Genomic DNA, 19,473 nt, shown 5'->3' on the forward strand with positions numbered 1-19,473 from the left:
GCATTCCAGCTTCTCAAATAGAGAGATGTGCTGCCTCTAACATATATTAAAGTTCATGGAAATCATTTGGGGTTAGGATGTTTTATCAAACAATACATAATATTTGAGGACATCACCTTGGGCTCTGGAAGGTTGAGATTCTATTTTTCCCCTTTTATCTGAATAGTCTGATGATAAAACTAGATATGGTTACACTTTGTGAGACATATGTCATCTTTGTATATAACTTACAGAAGAAACCCTTTGGTTCATCGGGCTAATATACGTGATATAAAAAAACGGTAATTTGGGGAAAAAAAGTTAGTTCTAGCCCTATTGCATCTAAATCAATGTCAATTATGTTTTGTCATTTATTTTTATTTATTTAATCGTTTATTTGGCAGGGACAATGCACAGCAATGAACACTTAAAACATTTAAATGTATCAAGCGTAACAGTGCCAGATTTAGCTTTAAGCTATTTTCCATCCGTCATAAAGTTGATGGATGTGTTAAGGCACAATCATACAAGAACACATCTCTGTGTTTACTTAAGTTTGATACAGTTTGGCGGCTAAAACCTTTAGACTAACAACTTTATACAATGTGATGAAGTTGGTTTTGTGCATTTGAAATAATCCACTTGGATTACAGGTGGTGATATCAGGGACCCACACCTGGAAGGTAACCCAAAACTTTACTAAGGTTTTGTTAAAAATAGATGGACGAGCAATATTCTGAATGAGTTCCCACACAGCCCTGACTGCGTGGTTTTAAACAACCACATTTCTATGCACCTGCCACCTGTGGATGCTGTGTGACTGACTCACCCGCAAGTTTGAAGGCACGAAGCTGTACTCAGCTGCGGCACAGAGAGTATCAGCAGTGACGTTTTCACACTCTGAGAGTTTGGAGGCGATGAGGATGCAGCCTGCAGCCAGGCAGTATGGCGAGACAGGCAGAGACAAAGAGGCTGACAGGAACCTGTCCATCAGAGAGACAGACAGAGGGAACACCGCCTCATCACAGCCAACCTCACAGCACACCTGTGGAGAAGAAAAAAAGAAGGCATCAGTATCAAAGTTACTATGATCACATAACTCATGGGAGGAGGAGAAACTGGAGCTTCAGAGAGTTTCATACCTCCAGGGCCCATTTGACGAGCTCCTCCCTACGCTCTGGCTCCCGCTGGATGAGGGTGATGTAAAGTATGGAGGGCATGTACCTCTCCTCCACCTGAAGCAACCTCTGGATCACACGATGCCCGGACACAGTGGGGTCCCAGCCGGCTCGCAGCTGAGAGGAGCCCACCATGTATCCGCCCTGGGCTTCAGTCTGGCTGTGGTCCTGACTCTTGTCGTTCTCCACCTCCTCACACCACAGAGACATGCCTCTGTCCATCCTTACAGACTGCTGGGTCAAATACGAACTTGTTTACTCCAATTGGTAAAGGAAGGAAGCGGGAATATTGTCCCTCTGTCACCCGAGGAAGCTTGGTTTACTACAGGTGAACAAGCAGGGAAATCCTTTTTCCTTGTTAAAGATGTGTTGCCTTCCTGTGGTGCTGCGATGAATATCCCTCCCCAACCAGCGCCTCTGACTTTTATACCCATCGGGGAGAGAGTGAGAGGGAGTGGCACATGGGGGAGGAAGAAGAGCGTGGAAAGGAGCGTGAGCCCTCGTGAGTGACATAAAAAAATTAGAAGACAACAATATGTCTGTGCAACAATTGCTTCAACAGGTGGGGAAAGGGAGAAAGAATGAGAGCAGGGGAGGGAGGGAGGCAGGGGGGGAGGGAAGAGGAGCAGACAAGTGAGGGAGTGGCCCGCAGGGACAGAGTAACAGCTTGTCTTCGATACTGAAAGAAAGAAGGAGGATAAGAAGAGGCTACAAGCGGTGAGAGTCAGAGAGGGGAGAGAAAAGGTCATATCCAGACTCTGACAATGGGAATGGATGACAAAAGGAGGAGGGTGTTTGTTTACAACGTGAGCACCAGAGGAGATGTGTCAAAGTCTGGATGGATGCTCGATCCTGCTGATTACTGAAATAGTTAGGCTGAAATATTGATTAATTGAATAGATCATTCAATCAACGTTTCATTTTTCTGTCATACATGAGATTAGATTGACCATCTTTGGGGTTAAGACTCTTTTTTTTCAGCCAATTTCTTACCATAGTAGGATAGTCATAAATAAAGTGATACACTTTATAGGTCTTTGCATTATTGAACCAGGGTTAAAGAAATTCAGAAATGCAATGAGGGGAATTCAGAGGGAAGTTTGACAGTTGAAACAAGTTGGAATAAAACAAGATAAAAACAGATAAAACAAATAAGGCATGTTGGAAATCAAATGTGCTAGCATTGATAAAACAAACTTCTCTTTTCTCTAGATATGTTTTTAAAAAGTGATATCAAATTATGTTATCCTCAGTGAAAGTAAGGTTTTTAGAATATAATTGTGTTAATTAAAGTTTTGGCTTCGTCTCTTCTCCCCTCCGAGGTTTCCCATTGTCAAAGCAACCTGTGGCCCGCTGCCCCCCCACTCCCCACCCGCCCCACCCCTCGCCTGGGGCAATCTGCTGCTCGTGTTTAAAGCGCAGCGCAGCCACTGGGGAGGGCTGGGCGAGGTATGTGCAACAGACAGTGGAGCAGGGCAGGTCAATGAGCCGTATTGTCTCCCTTTACAAATCAGTGTCAGACAGCAGCCCCTGGCCTTCTGCCTGCTGCTGGCTCCTCTCTCTCTCACACACACACACTTTACACATTCATGGGGTAGACACACTTTTCACACACTCTCCGGGGACTTCCTCTGACGGTCACAATGGGGTCGCACTCACCAGTGGAGAATACAGATTGTATTTGACAGTCATTACAGGTGGCTGTTCACACATTAAGGCTTCAATGGCAGCTCATGTTTCAATAGGAGTTAAATGGACGACCACACTGACACCATGACTTGATTTCAGCTGAGCATCAATAATTCATTCTATTCAAAGTAAAGCTGGCGAGTAGATTCAGGTTTCATACGCAGGGTAAAATTGTTTTTGAACTTATTTGTGACAAAATAAATGCACTTCATAAGATACGTTATTGAGCGTAACATCGAAAAAAAGTATTATATAGTTAATAAAATAGTATTATCAATGTAGTTACATTACTTTGATGTAACTAAAATGACTTTGATTTAACTACAATTATATTTGTTCAAAGAAGTGAAGAGGAGGTTATCAGATTTCAATTATAAGGAAAAACATATGAAAAATAAAAATATGAGTTATCAAAAGTCAACGTTTTCATGATGCTGAACAAAAATGTCCCCATTGCAAGTGCTATGTTAATTGATTATTTCATTATTGAATTGTTGAATTATCATGCATACCTCTGCACACATTTTACTGCTGTAAATGGTGAAGCTGATTTGAACTATTAACATTATCAGTCATCGGGTATTTTTCATCTACAGTATAACTGCCCATTTTATTTTAGGTTTTAAAAAGTGCAGTATATCCCTCTGAATTGCTATAAGGACACAGGGCCAGATGGAAATACGGAAGCATTTTAAAATAAGTATTTAAGCTCATGTACAGATATTAATATATCAATAACAATATATCAGTGACAGACATTTTCAAAAAATCCAACCTAAAGAAAAATCTTTAAATAAAAGTAATATTATATATACTGTATATTGTTTTGTGAATGTGATCCAGCCTCTCTGTAATGCACACTGACCATCAGAACAGCAGGCAGAGGACACTGCCAGATGGGTAAACCTTCTAATGCATAGCTGGGATTCCTGCTCTTAAATAAAACCAATTAGGGTGCAATATGTCTGAAACAAAAACTCCAGTAGCCCATAGGCCTATTCAAACAACCACCTGTCAACATTATGAATTGAAGTCTTCTAACTGTGATTTGAAGTATTTGTGCAGATACAAACTTTTTGTCCCCAAAAATTGAATAGGTAGCTTAATTAAGTTTTTACGGTCCCAAAGTGGAATTTTGCATTTGGCTTGCAGCATGGCAACAATGGATTTATGAGGATCAATAGAAAGATTTGCAGATTAAAACAACAACGCATAACAAAACCTGTAAAATCTCACACAAAAAAATACCTCAAGAGAATATAATGACATCTTGAGTTTTTTTCAAAACAAACCAAAGGCTCAAATCTAGCTTAGAGGGCAGAGCTTCAGCCACATCATCTACTGAAGAAAGCAGCTCTTAACACCCAGCATAATGACAACATGAAGAGACCCTAATCCTCCAACACTCAGTCGATTGAAGCATTAGAGAGAGAATATGGGGTTTAAAGCTGTTGACAAGGCCTGCGCCTATAAAACAGGCTTTGAGAGGGGCTGAAAGCAGATTGAGTTTGAATGAGGGGCTGAGTAAGTTTGGCTCTGCCAGTCAAGTGAGGTCAGGTTGGGGTGGAGGGGAGGGAGGAGGGGGGCCGGGAGGAACAGGGTGACAGATCGCCAGCCTGTTTAAGCACCCTGTTAAATTCATACATTGCAGCTGTATTCAAACAACACGCTCAGAGGGGGAAAGAGACAGTGATGAGCCAAAAGAGGTCCTGAGAAGGGGTGTGGTTCCACGCCCCTCATTTTCCAGCTCATTTCCCGGGACAGTGGAGAGCAGAGCTCTTTTTCCCTCACACAGACAACCTGCTGCCGCGGGGGGGTGGGGGGGGGGGGGGCGAGTTTAGACCAGTTCACAAGTTAAGACACCACATAAACAAACAGTTGGTAATGGGGGTAATTACATTTCATGATTCTATTTTTATTTGTATAACACATTGTTCTAACCTCAGTTCAATCTAGTTATCACTTAGTATAAGAACATTTTAAGTATTGAAATAAGGTTCAATTTGATTAATTATTATAAATGATCTTATGTACACATTTTATATTATGTGTTATATTTTATCTGTTTATATACCAGTAATGTAAGCTTTGGAAGAGGACTTTAAGTAGTTCACAAGTTAATGGTGCTTGTCATTACATTTAATGGTCATTTTCTTGTGTCTTTTTGGTTTTGTCTCATTTAAAAAAAGTTTTCTTATCACATTTTGTTGTTTTGTGTTTAGGAGTGTCCTGTATTTTTTTTACATTGAGTGTTACTCAGATTTTTCACTTTGTTTAAAATGTTCTTTTTTGAATGCTTCTTTCTTTTGAGTATTATGCGGTTGTGTATTGTGCCTTAGAGGTTATTCTGTGATTATCTTGGTGATTATTATGTATTTGTTTAAGGGCCCAGTTAACAAGCAAACTTGATTTGACTTATATTCCGTTTAGTTTTTACCTGTTCAGATTGAGAGGTGTTGATTCAACTTGATTTTAACCTAATGGGAGAGGCTGTACTACTTAGTTGTTTCCATTTACATCAATGATGGGGACTGTTGAGTTAAAATGCAGTACTGTTGTTTTCGACCAACTGTGTGATGTCAAAAGCAAAAATATCAATGACATGCTTCATTAAGATTCAACCATTTATTTGGAAATAATCAGCGGATGAAAATGTTATTTCATGACAATATGTATATAATTACAAGGCTAAAAAGATCACCACGCCACATGCGCAAACTATAAGGCATGCAATAAAGTTTGCATAGGGCTGGAATGGCATCATACGGTCCTAAGAAGATGCTGCCAGTGAGCAAATCCTTCATCTTGCTCCCTTTAAGGAGCAGTGGCGAGGGGACGCAGGACAAAGTGCACTGAAAGCATCACATGGGTCGAGCAGAGATGATTATTAAATCATTGTCAGAAAGGTAAAAGAGAATCACTCAGAGAGGGATGGGGAGTAGAAAGGAGGACAAAACTCTCAACAAAGACACAGGACATTTAAACAAATGACACGCTGTCATGGAGGACGAGGAGCAGACCATAAACATGGAAAAAGAGCACTGCAAGTACAGCTATGTTTTAACTAAAGAAAAAAAGCTTCAACAGCGCCCCCTGCCTCTGAAAGACAGTAACAACAGTCTTCACCAAAGAGCCTTCATTCCTTCTCATTGGATAGAGTTTTCATATATCTATACATCATTTTTTTGTTCATATATAAAGATCGTCCGTACATTTCTTAGTGACTGTAAGTCCCCCAGCTGACCTGCAGATTTAAGGATAGGTGGGAACGGGTGCTGAATCACAGGAAGCAGCGCCTGCCTGGGACTCTGCGAGGAGGCGCAGGGTCTCGCTGGCCTGGGAGTCTGGGCTGTCCTCCTCAGAGCTGGAGGGGACGTACAGACCCATGACCTGCTGCACCTTCAGGGGGAGCTCCTGATCAGCAACACCTTCTATTCCGACAGAGACCTGTTCCTCAGGGAGCTGGTCTCTCAGGAGGAGGAGGTGGAGGAGGAGGAGGAGGAGGAGGAGGAGGAGGAAAGGAGGTTAGGATCACTTGTGTAGAGGTGACTGATCTTATATAAAAGGTTCTAGATTTCGATGCAGCTGTTTGTTAGGTAGGTGCAGATCCTATACTCAATCACTGTTTAGGACAAATGGAAAAAAAGCATAATCTGATGCAATCTATTAACCTGACCTGTTAGACAACATCAGTCACTATAGGCTATATAGAGGGTTGAGTCAGTTCCAATATGTTACACTGGAGGTATAATTCCTTGGTTATTCTTAATTCTCAAATGTAAACTTGTGCACAGTTTCCCTTTAGATTTTATTCTAAATGTTTGAAGCGCAGTATTACATAACTGAGTCATACCATGAGTACGTGACTTTTAAGGAAGTATATCATTTGAGTTTTTAGGTTACATTTTCTAAGGTGCACCCATACACATATAATATCAATTGTTTAATGGGGGTAATAGGTATCGGTAAGGAAACAGTGGTTTACTGTAGATCCTTATTTCCTCACCTTTGCTCTTCATTATAAACACTGAGACACTCTATTGACTCCTGGCTGAATCTGATTGGCCCATGAAGCTACGCTACACCCCAGCCAGAGCTTTAAGGTCTGCTGACCAGCTGTTGCTGATAGTGCCCAAGACCAGGCTCAAAACCAGAGGGCACCGAGCCTTCGCAGCAGCTGACCCCAGGCTCTGGAACAGTCTGCCCCTCCATGTGAGGTCGGCCCAGACACTAGGGGTTTTTAAATCCTCACTAAAGACTCACTTCTTCTCTTTGGCCTTCTAGTCAGAGCGGAGTATGACACCTGACTATTCCTTGTGTTTTTGTTTTTTATATTTCTGTTGTAAATTATTGTCTTTTATTGTGATTGTAGTAAAGTGTTTTTATTACATGTACGGCACTTTGGCTCGACCAGAAATCGCTTTTAAATGTGCTAAATTAATAAAACTTGATTTGATTTGAAGCCTCTTACCTTGCACTGAGTCAGCTGCAGGTAGATGGCCTCCGCTCCTCGCAGAACAGTCTGCAGGTCCAACTGCATCGTCAACTCATTAATGTGCTGAGGAGCATTCACAATGGGGACAGAGTTGTACAGATGAGTGTATAGTCATAGACAAAGTAACTCATTGGCTGTCACACACCACACCACACACCACACACCACACACCACACACTACACACTACACACTACACACAACACACACCACACACTACACACCACACCACACACCACACACCACACTCACCTTCAGAATAGTGTTGAAGTCATGGTCTGAGCCAATCAGCTCTCCTCTCTGGGACTGCAGGATGGAACAGGCGATCAGCAGGTGAAAGTTGTCACATGGCAGACGAGACCAGACGACCTGTGGCAGGGAAAAGGATGTTACACAAACACTATTTGCAAATGAGATGCAATGTTTAGTTTACTAGATTAGTCTATTGACTTCAAATAGTCATCGGTAACTATTTTGATAAACGCTTAATCAGACATTTTTAAAACAAGTTGTCAGGAAAAGCTATTTTTAGGCTCAAACATATATATTTACAAAATGTAATACAAAATAAAAGTGAATATCTGGGCATTGGACTGAAGAAACAAGACATTTAAAATTCACACTGATATAACACCATGAAGCTTCAAAGGATTAAATTGAACCTGACTGACTCTAGCTGTTATTGCATCATCAAATATTCCATGCCTATGTGGTGCACTCACCTCCCACATGGTGAGGATGTCCTCGAAGGAAAACTCTCTCTTAAACCAGATGAGCAGCCAGCGGAAACAGAAGCAAAGAGAGCCGCTGTCCTGAGAGTCTGATGGCACAGAAAGGGACCCAAAAAGAAGAATGAGCCCCTTGTTAATATGTTATATTGTCTTAGGCACGTTTTAAATACACTGTATTCATCCAATTTGTGAATTTCCTTTCTTTTAGAATACATTTGTATGCCTTTTATGCATATCAACATATGCGCACCCATGTGTTCTGGTTTGTATACTACTTTTCATTGCTTTAACCTAATTACTCATGAGTTTAACAACAATCCAGTCTGCCTGCATGAGTATAATCTGACTAACCCAGGAAGTCACACAGCTCAGGGTCCAGAGCCTTCAGCAGGATACTGAGCTGGAGGAGCTGCTTCTTCATGGCCTCCTGGGACTCTTCAAAGTTCTGGTGCTGCGGAGGAAACAGAGAAAGCCTCAAATCCATAGCTTTCTTCATTCATAACTGAACACATTCATTTGTTTTCATGTTTCAGTATTCACTAAGAAACCTCATCAAACTTGCAATAAAACTGCAGCCATTTTTGAAAGGGTCTGCTTTGTGCTTTTATTCAAAACAGATTTGCAGTGACCACACAGGACTGAGCAAAGCCAGAATGATAATGTAGGGAGAGGAACAACCAAATCTAAACGTGTTTTTGACTGATATTCGAAAGCCCACAGAGAAAGATAAGTATTTCTTCTTACCACCAGCTCCATGAAGCCTGTGAGACACCAGAAGGACTCCACCTCGTTCTGTGTGACGAACAGCAGAGGAGAAAGGAGGTCACTCATCCCCTGGACATAACCTGGAGACATGGAAACAGAAGGGAGACGTTGATATATCTGTCTTAATGATACATACTGTGTGTGTTTGGTATGCTTTGTTGGAAGAGCTGCCTTCGTCCTGAAGAGTCTTTACTTTAAATGTTTAAAACACCATACCTCCTACACAGTTCTTCATATGTAAACCTGTTGATAATAATAATCTGTGTCTAATGCTAGATCATCTGTGTCTTTGTGTCCTGTTACCTACATTTATTGTTAAAAAAGTATTCTCATTGGCCTTAATTCATAAATATTAAGGACCGGTAAGCACATACTCTGACCAAACTATTGACTTAAGAAATGCAATGCTCTAAACAACTATTGACTTAAGAAATGCAATGCTCTTGTATAAACAACTCAAATTATTAATATTACATTGTTTACATTTAGTATGTACTTTACATTTGTATTGGTACACATGTGTTCAGTATGTGCACTTCTGCTTGCCAACAGTTTAGAAATACACACCAAGATCGAAGTTGAACATGCAGTAGGTCATCAGAACATCGTTCAGCAGGGTCAGTCCTGGGTTGTCGTTCCCAGAGAAGAACGTATTGTTTCTGTCCGTCCTGCTGACGTCTCGCTCTGTCACAACAGAACAAAAGCAGTTGAATTTCAACGCCTATTGAACAGGCAGCTGATACTATGAACAGATCTTCTGTTTTATCACAGATTGCAGGGCTGACCTATCAGGCTTCTGTATCCTTTGAGGAGGGAGTTCCTCATCTCCTGCTCTTCACTGACTGACTTCCACTGCACCTTCATTCTGAAGTACTCGTCCCTGGAGACACAGAAAGACGTTTTAGAGGCTGACTACATTTCAATTGAAGTTCATGGACATTTTAAGGACATTTCTTTTGAGTTAGCCGAAAAGCCTGATACCACTCTCACATCTTTAAAGTTAGGAAGATAAAGAAAGCAACCAGTTAGATTTGTTTAACACAAAGACAGCAAACAGGTTGAAAGGCCTGATTAAATTCCATTAAATAACAACTCTAAAGTTCACTGGTAAACACGTTAAATCTTGGTGGTTTAATCAGAACAACATCTGAAATGTTATGGTTTTGCAGGAGGTTTTATTTCTTGGTCAGGCACAGCCCCTTCCTTGAGTCTATGCGTCTTGTCTTAAAAAATATGTAACGCTAACTGGCTGCTGGCGTTATCTTTGTATGTACTATATAGACATTAGGGCTGCTCGATTATGGCAAAAATCATAATCTCGATTATTTGGGTCAATAATTGATATCACGATTATTAAAAACGATTACCATTTACTTTGAAAACATCCATTTATTGGAGAAAAAAGATTTGGGCAGTATGTTTTTAACAGTTGATTACCCTGAACTTTAAGTATAATTCAACCGAAAATCCAATAAAAAAAATATATTATTTGAAAAAAAAAAAGAATAATAAAAAAATAATCGTTTTATTTCGATTACGTTGTTTTCGTAATCGTTGCAAGCCATAATCGTAATTGCGATTAAAATACGATTAATTGAGCAGCCCTAATAGACATGACGAGTTGTATTGGTCCTCTCAACTAACTCTCAGCAAGGAAGAAACATAGTGTATTTCCCAAAATGTCAAACTATACTTTTTAACTGTCTAATAGATTTAGGAGCGGATATGCAGTAATAATAACACTAACGTTTTGACCCGAAGAATGTCTTCTCTTTCCTTGTGAGTGCTGTTCCATGGATAAAAGCCCAGGAGAAACTTCCATACCTCCTTCCTCAGGGTCGGTGTGACACCCTGCAATGGACAACATGGTATGAAACATGCACATCTGATAGAGGGTTATAACAAGTAAACAAGGTATGTCTTCCACATTAGAGATGACTCTCGCTGTATTTCCTGTCTCACCCCTCTGAATATTATCTCTTTGATCTTCTCTGGGTTCTTCACTTGCCCCTCTGGGTCCAGAAACTCCTCCCATTTGTCCAGCGGTCGTCCCCTGGTAACGTCTGGTCTGGGACCGAGCTCCACCCCCTAATGGAAGGAAAGACACCAAAATAAAGAACCAATATAGATTCTCATGTCACTGTCATCTTTACATATTATTAGACCTGAATGTGTCATCCAAATTGTTCTTTTTGGTTCCTTCTCTTACACAGTTGATGAGCTCAAAGCCGGGCTCTTCGTCAGACTGTGGGGGGAAACTGGGATCATGGGCAGCGCGGGAATGGGTGGCTGGCCCTGGAGGTCGTAGTGCAACCTTGAAGAAATTTGTGACTTTGGAGAATCCACCAAATGTAGTGGCATATGGGTCCTGAATGAATCTCTGTTCAATTGGAGAGAGAAGAGAATCACAAACAAGCACACAAATGTGTTTTACTTTGAACTGTAACACGCTGGATAACATTTGTCTACTCCCACTGAGTCATGTGCTATGTCACTGGTCATGCTTCATTATGTCACTCAACGTTGTCCCTATACATTTGTGCTTAACTAATCATGTAGGCATTACATGCACTTCTATAGTTCCTTCCAGTATACTTCTGTTATCAGTTCAACTATAATATAAATTGTGTATACCTCTTTTATTTATTCTTATTTAATATTTCTACTTCTCAATTTATCTTGACTTATTTCTGTCTTTGAGCTGGTGTAACAATTGAATTCCCCATCTGGGGATCAATAAAGGCTTATCTTAAAGAGTAGGACTATGATCGGTGAGTCATTAGGATTGATCAACAAGCCAATAATATAGGTTTTAGGATCAAGGGAAACTAAAGCAAAATACCGAAACAAGATCAGAGCCATCGTCGAAAAGCTGCAGCTTATCGAAGGACTGAGAGAGAGCGCCGGGGTCATGAGGGTAGGCAAGGAAGAGCCTCCCGTCCACCGGTGACCTGATGATAACAACAGAGACCATGTGATGTTTTTCATACTCGTGTGATTTGTCAACAGCTCTGTCATAAACTGTAAATCTACTGTATTCAGAAGTGGTATGAGATTATTTCTAACTTGTTTACAGGTCAGTAACTGCTGCTAGAGGTCAAAGATGGTACTTACTGGTCGAGGATGATGTAACGGTTCATGGCTCTAAACAGCTCCCTGGTTCCTCCTCTGTGGAAGTGCAGGGGAGGAAGTGGGTGGCCCCCTCTACTAGTCAACACCAAGAAGTTTCTCCCCAAGGAGAACCGAGCCCTCCGCAGAGAGTATAACTCTGACAGAGGCAGAGAGAATGACCATGGACCTGCAGACAAAATAGGCACCGTTAGTTTCTTCTTCTTTAAAGTAACTGTTTGCCTGAAGTGACAGAAGTGATAACTGCACCTGAGTCTCTGACTGGGACGTGTTCCCGATCTTTCTTCACTGTGCTGATGACTGCCCAGTCTGGCTCATAACCAGGGTCATAGTTTGCATCTTCCTCCTCTCCGTCTCCATCCTATTCAGTAAGAAGTGGGTTAAAAAAACAAAACTCATATCGTTTGTATGTATATCAAACAGATGATTACTGACCTTTTTGGTGTAGAGTACAGCAGGGGCACTGCGACCCTCATCTTCAAGGGGGCTCCACTCTAAAGCTGGAACACCGGCCTAAAAAAAACATGCGTTGTTGATAATCCCACTGCTTTTTTTTTCAATTTCCGTCTTTGTATCTTTACACATGTTGCTTACCCTCTCCACAATACGGATGAACCCTGGGATGGTGGTGTCCTGGTTACTTCTCTTGGCATTTGTGTGGAGGTATACTCCCTCTTTTTCAAATATAAGCTGAGAAGAAAGAAAAAGCCCACATAAATATAAATGCAGCCATATCAATAACAAAGCTGAAATAAAATGACGGCTCATGTTGGGTTTCCAGTCACAGGAACAGGTTTGGTCAATGCTAATTTTAATCTAGTAATCTGTTTTTACACATGATTGTATTGTCAAATAAAAAAATGTTTTTACGCTAGGCTACTGCTTGAACTGAACGTTATGTACCACATCAAATATCTAACCTGTTAACCTGATTTCATTAGGGTTAATGAAATCATAGAACATAGATCTTGTCTGTCACGTGATTACAGGTCTGTCAGGTCAGTAGGTGAAGACGAGACAAACACATAGGAGGAAGACGTTATACTGATACAGAATAGACTGTATTTTTATATTTTTCCCGTCTGTATAACTATAGATAAGGCTGTATGGTTGCTACAAAAAAGAGTCCGACATTTGATATCCATTCAGATGATAAAACGTAGCTGACAGTGTGCGGATTGACTTCATCGAGCGTTAGTGAAAACACACAGCTAGCTTGATGTATAAACAATAAGCTAACAATGACGGCCAGCTCGAGTAGTTTCACCCAACATTTCACAGTCGAGTTGAAGGAAAATTGTCAGCATTCACAAACTATAATACTATGTGAAATATTGTAGAAATACCTTGTAATCCTCAATGTTTTGCTCCATTTTCCTTCACCTCTGCCTCGACTTCGTTTTCCAAAATAAATGTTACGTCACACTTCCTACTAGCGAGAAGCCCCGCCCCTTAAAGAGACGTCATCACATGAGCTGAAAATGGACTACTGCTTTTGTTTGTGTCTTTTTTTTATATAGTATAATAAAAGACAATGCAAGTCATTTTATGTCAAATAGTGATACTTGTTCTTTGTAGTTTTGCTGAACCATTTTTATAAAGAATATATTTTGCAGTTAAAATTACTGCATTCAAAACCGTACTCATACTCATGTACAAAAGTAATGTCATAGTATTATATGTATAGTCAAGTACTTAAGGTAAACATTTTTATTTCAGAATAGTATTAAGGCTATTGTATAATAATTGTTGTTAGGTTATTGTATAATAATTGTTGAGACATTAATGTGTTAATTACTTGATGTTGCAAATGGTAAACATTTAGTTAATTTTACTTTATTTTTTACACACACACGGTCTAGGCATTTGCCTTGTTGTTTTGCAGTTTTGGCAAATTACAATAAACAGATCAATATAAACACATCTATAACTATGTCATCCTGGTTGTTTAAACTGTATTTTATTATATTGTAGATTTAGATTTGTCATTGCATTTCTTCTGGTCCTAGGAAAGGGATCCCTACTCACTTGCCCTTCATAAGGTTTTTCCCATTATCCCAATATAAGGTTTTTACTTATCCAAAGCGAGGGTCTAAGTAAGACATAGGTTTTGAGGACAGGGGGTGTCCTATCCTTTACAGACTGTTAGCCACCTGAGGCAAATTCCACAATGCTAAATGTAGAGCTTATTAATCGATTACATGTACCAGGAGTTATAATTACTCCTGTTAATTACATGGTAATGAGTACCATGCTCATGTGACTGAATTTGTGAGCAGCTGGTAGGTGGGTTTGAGCCAGGTTTGAGCCAGGTTTGAGCGAGGTGGAGGTACACGTGCACGAGAACAAGGCGAGTACGAGGACGCACTCAAAGCTCTGTCACGTGTTCAACGTGCCGCCGATTGGAAGCGGAGACTCAGTAAACAGGTGACGTCAAAACTGCACCAGGCATCAAGTTATCCGCATCTAACTAACCCGGATGAGAGCAGACGGCATTCTCCTTCAAATTAAAACCATTTAACACATTCATTGTATGATCAAGTACGTCCAATAGGTGATGATTGTGGAAAGAAATCAATGGATAGTAATATTTGGTAGACTTTGTTTTAGTAGACTTTGTTTTTCCAGGTATTATGTTACAATCATTATATAATAACATAGGAAACTGTCTATTTCTTGTCAAAAATGGAAACGCAACCGTGTATACAAAAGTAACGGAACGTAATAAAATAATATTACTTTTATATTGTGATACTCCCTGCCTATTACCTAATGTTTTATATACTAATTCTTTATCATCATATGTTTACTAAATACAGAGACTTTGCTAAAACAATGCTTGTTAAACATGTATAGCCAACAAACAAAAGAAAAGCATGCCTGTAAAGGCAAAATAAGAATCAAGACACACAAGACATCAAGTCAAAGTCAAAGTCAGCTTTATTGTCAAAATTACTACAGTGTTATACATCCAGAAATCTCGAGATATCGTTTCCCGCAGTCCCATAGTATGAAATACATAAAACAAACAAAAAGGGCCTAGATAAACGGGGTATACAATTAAAAAAATATATATTTTATTAAATTGTATACCCCGTTATAATATATAGATAGTGCAAGTTCAAATACACACATTAATACATGTAGGCTAATATAAATGAGTGGTTGATAGTATTGCAATTGGGAAAGTGTATGTAAACAGATAAATAATACATATACACTGAGGTGTAAACAGTTTTTGAAACAGTAAGTGAAGTATCACAGATGTCTTTCACGGCTTTTATTTTATAATTCTTAGCCGGAAAAGCCGTTGTTAATTCTTGCTAGCTTGCTGCTGGTGTAGAGCCTAGCTAGGGGAGAGAAACCGTTGGAGAATGTAGAATACGTTTGACAAAAAACAAGTAAAGTTTAGGATTGATAAACATCTGGCAACGTTGCAGAAATAAACTGAACAGGTAGGTGAACCTCTTACATTTTTCCTGTAATTTATACTTGCTCGTCTTGGCTCCTGCTGAAGCCTGAAAAAATGGAGGTGAAGTGTGGGTCCATCATGAGGAGGATGCACACAACACTAAACAACAAGATCCACAACAACAGCTGCAGCAGCGACACTTACTGTGCATACCAAGTCCGAAGCATGCAATCCTAAAACAGACAGAGACGATTGCACAAATGGCAATATTGGTGATCAATAGAGCCTGGTCATTTAAGAGCTACAGTTGCTAACGTTGCAGTAGCTACAGTAGCATTAGTTAGCATAGATTTATTGGAAGCAGTTCACGGAGGGGTTGAGAGCTGCGACAATCCGAGGACAGCTTAGGTTAAGCAGATTGTTTTTATATGCTTATCTGCACATATTCAAATGGGCAATGTCTATGAACTCATAGTAGGACATCTTTAGTAGGAGGAATAATCTCACTTTTACAATGAGTGATATTTATCAACATTTTACAGCTAACCTTGTTTTGTGTCTTTTTTTTGACAGGTATCACCAGCAACTTGGCAACATCTCTTCTCTCCCCTGGCTCTCAAGTGTTTAGTGATACTGGCCAATTGATCATATCTTAAAGACACCCAGTGCCTCTACCTGATAGATCATTTCTTATCGTTGCATTTGCTGAAAACTAACACCAGCAGGACAGAAAAAACACAAGTTAGGACATTTTTCAAGCAAAGTCAAATACACCGCAGCTACCTGTTAATACTGTATTACGTCCAACCTTATCCAAGCTAAACCTCAAACTCTTCATTCATCAGCATTAATCAGTTTTCTCATCAGGTCTGGCTATATTAGAAAGTTATAACACTACTTTGCACCATTATGGCCTCCATTACCCAGTCATCTGAGCCTGAGATCCCAGACAACCACAAAGAAAGCTGGCTGGCACTTCTTTCTGCTGCAGAAACATATTGCCAAAAGTCTGGCTGCGACCTGGCCATACTTACAGCGTGTAAGAAGTTCCGGTCATTGGGTGGAGGTGAAGATGGGATGAGGAAACGGGAAAGCAGCAGTGCCTTTCCTAAGGAGTGTGATTTCTCCTACAATGTATGGGGTCAAGGGTTTCTTGCGGAGTCGGCTCGGCGCTACATGGATGACATTGGTGTGCTGCACTCCACCACCATGCTAACAGCCCAAAAGCACACACGCCAAGCGGGGGGAGAGAGAGGAACCAAACTGGTGGTTGACCTGACCTCTGACCTCGGACACAGAGGGGTGAGTTCCTGCACATTTTAGCTGTCACGATAGCTACGTTTGTTGGACTATATTTTGTCCCAGAGAGAAAAATATCCACACATCAATATACACAACCATGACAATAAATAAAATGATCTCTGATTACAAAAATAAGCAATTTCTGTGCTATGTCAATGTTTTTTTTTCTGATCATAATTCCATAGTTGAGGTCTACTAGAATAGATTTATATTGTGCAATTTTCCAAAATCACATTGGTTTCTCATACAGCATCTCTGTAAACTACGTGTATTCACTGAATTTCACTCTCTGCCTTTAACGGCTCGTTGTAGCTCCAATAGCTCCAGCCCCCACCCTCCCTGTGAGCACAGTGTGCTCTGATTGGTCGGGACGTTGTGAATCGCGCTGAGCTCCGTGGAGGTGTGGTTTCCTTGTTTAGCGACAGCGAAACACAGCCAAACTCACCCTGAGCACACACAAAGTCACAGCCGAAGTAAAAACAATAAGTGTGGCTTGATATTGAGTAAGAAAAAGGTTGATAAACGCTGTGAGAATGGGTCTGCAGAGAGAATTTCGCCGCGATCCCAGGGCGGACGGGCAGCGTCGAGGACTCAACATCTAACTGCCTATCGGACGCTTATTTCAGACAACAAACCTGGAACCTGAGGCGGAGGGAGGCAGAGGGACCTTCGAGACCTTCTTGTGTTGTTAGGTAGTACAATATATCTATATTTGTAAAAGTTACTCGAATTGTCCCGTCTTTTGACAGTGTTTATTAATGACGATAGTTGAAAGAGCATGTAGTCAAGAAACGACTGGAATATACGGGCTAACACAAATGTTACGCAAACAAATGTATTCTTACAGTGGTTATGAATTTCTGTATACTGGTTATGAATTTCCCCTGGATAGTGATGTGTAGTGTTGTGTTAGTGAGGCAAGAGGCGAGAGAAAGTGTACGAGGGGTAGTTTGGTTTGCGTAGTAGAAGTTTTGTGAGGGGAGGAGGTGGATAATTCGGGAAGTGGTTAGATCGGGGGGGATGGAGAGGGACTGGAGTAGTAGGGATGTTGGGGGGGTGTCGGAGGCTAGGAGGAGGTGCAGAAGAGGGAGTGCTCTATGAGTGTAGTATCTGAGTTTTGTAACCGTTGTCTCGTAAGAGGTCTAGTCGTGGCGGCGAGACCTTGAGGGAGGGGTTAGACTAGGCGGGTGAGAGGGTGTGACAGATTGAAGTTTTGGGTCGACTTTTGTATGGAGAAGAGGGTTCGGAAGTTGAATGGAGATAGGGGGGTTGCGTGACTGAAGTGAGAGATGGGTGCGACACATAGAGGAATAAGGTGGGTGCGACGTAGAGAATAAGTTGTAAGTAGTAGTTGAAAAAGAAAGGAGAAAAGGGTAAATACAACAGAAAAACGAGCAACAGGATACGAAACGAGGGGCGGGGACACCCAAAAGGAAACGGGACAAGTATTAACAAAGTTAACAAGTTAAAAAGAACAGGGTTATACCAACATGAAGACGGACAAGTGCGGGGAAAGACATGAAAAATTAACAAAAACATTCGCTGAAACCCAATAACTTTTCGGCGATTAATTTATTATTTACAATAATAATAATAATAATAATATAGTACGTTTACAGTGAAAAAATACAGAAAATATGTATTTATGAACCACAGGGGCCACACAGTTCCCTTGACGTGACGTTCAGCAGTCTTATTATTTTGGGAGAGAGAAAAGGACGGCATGGCAGTTTAGAGATCTTCTTGCCCCTACATAGTATGTCTACAGCGTTACGGTCTTAAACGGCAGGGCTATTTACTGCAAAATTATAGCCTTACACCTGGGTGCCGTGATAGTCTTTGTAACGATAGTCTTTTGTTTACGAGCTGACAAAACCTGCATTATACCAGCCACCAATGTAATCTTAGTGATTTGTGAGTTCTCGATTGGACATGACCTCTCCGGTACACAACTCTTCGGTCCCTTTATTTTTCCTTAAGTGGAACACATATTGGCCGTTCTCTCTTTTCGAAACTCGAGGTATGACAAAGTTCTTTATTTAGGAACTATTAAGTACTATACCGCAAAGTAGTGGCGTCATATAATCAAAATCTGTCATTGTTTGTGCCAGGTACTCGAGTCGGGGAAAAAATTACGAAATATGGAACGAAATATAATCGTGAAACTTTGTCCTTCACTTTATCGTACCTATATCCGTACCCGCATCTTACCCACTTAGACACAAACCCATAAAACTCGTTTTGTGAAGTATCTGTACAAAAATTATAAACAGTAACAATGCTGGGACCCAGGCAATCCAGTAAACACACATATAAAAAGGGAGGGAAGACACACACACATAACATACACATACACCACACACACACCACACACACTCGTTAGTCCACCACGGGCAATCGACTAATCGATTGGAACAGTCCGTACTACCCAGGTGGTACTCCTCTTGCCCTCGTAAAATTTCGACGGTCGGCACGTCAAGGAGACTCGAGAGAGACTGAGTTGAAGAGGATGAGGGTTGCGACGCTCACAATTCAAGGGTACAGTACGGTAAAAGGCCAATAATGGGCAGGGAAACACACAATACTTCCAAAAATACCGTACATTTGGCAGACGTCTCAGTTTTTGGGGAGTTTCATGTGGGACATCGCTCATTTTGAGATTGGTGTCTTTTATGGAGGGGTTTTTGCGGAGCAACCTCTATGCAGTGACAGGTAACTAAGAAAGTAACTGAGGAGTGTGTGTGTGAGTCACGTAACGTCGAGACGACTAAAGACGAGGGACCGACGTCGACTTA

At 40.7% G+C, this 19,473-nt stretch overlaps 3 protein-coding genes across 3 annotated transcripts in view; 1 reads left to right on the forward strand and 2 right to left on the reverse strand.

Moving 5' to 3' along the window:
* The window catches only part of ccndx (cyclin Dx), a 3,427-nt gene extending 1,771 nt beyond the window's left edge, over positions 1 to 1,656 (reverse strand). The window contains exons 1-2 of the mRNA XM_010781486.1: positions 1,122 to 1,656; positions 809 to 1,024 (exon numbers count right to left, since the gene is read on the reverse strand). Coding sequence (XP_010779788.1) covers positions 809 to 1,024; positions 1,122 to 1,379 — 474 coding nt within the window. The 5' untranslated portion in view covers positions 1,380 to 1,656. The remainder of the gene's footprint in view (positions 1 to 808; positions 1,025 to 1,121) is intronic.
* Positions 1,657 to 5,456: 3,800 nt separating this feature from the next.
* On the reverse strand, positions 5,457 to 13,394 carry tbc1d17 (TBC1 domain family, member 17). Its single transcript, XM_010781487.1, has 17 exons — positions 13,311 to 13,394; positions 12,559 to 12,654; positions 12,400 to 12,477; positions 12,214 to 12,325; positions 11,950 to 12,133; positions 11,678 to 11,786; positions 11,045 to 11,215; positions 10,798 to 10,923; positions 10,583 to 10,686; positions 9,621 to 9,715; positions 9,403 to 9,519; positions 8,815 to 8,915; positions 8,422 to 8,521; positions 8,062 to 8,159; positions 7,592 to 7,708; positions 7,318 to 7,404; positions 5,457 to 6,260 (listed from the first exon to the last, which is right to left on the reverse strand). The coding sequence occupies exons 1-17, from the start codon at positions 13,335 to 13,337 to the stop codon at positions 6,099 to 6,101; spliced, it is 1,884 nt and encodes a 627-aa protein (XP_010779789.1). The 5' UTR covers positions 13,338 to 13,394; the 3' UTR covers positions 5,457 to 6,098.
* Positions 13,395 to 15,281: 1,887 nt separating this feature from the next.
* Positions 15,282 to 19,473, forward strand: part of akt1s1 (AKT1 substrate 1 (proline-rich)) — a 7,215-nt gene continuing 3,023 nt past the window's right edge. Inside the window, exons 1-2 of the mRNA XM_010781498.1 lie at positions 15,282 to 15,419; positions 15,950 to 16,682. Coding sequence (XP_010779800.1) covers positions 16,286 to 16,682 — 397 coding nt within the window. The 5' untranslated portion in view covers positions 15,282 to 15,419; positions 15,950 to 16,285. The remainder of the gene's footprint in view (positions 15,420 to 15,949; positions 16,683 to 19,473) is intronic.

The sequence above is a fragment of the Notothenia coriiceps genome, unplaced genomic scaffold (genome assembly GCF_000735185.1).
Source record: "Notothenia coriiceps isolate Sejong01 unplaced genomic scaffold, NC01 NC01_scaffold00023275, whole genome shotgun sequence".
Classification (NCBI taxonomy): Eukaryota; Metazoa; Chordata; class Actinopteri; order Perciformes; family Nototheniidae; genus Notothenia; species Notothenia coriiceps.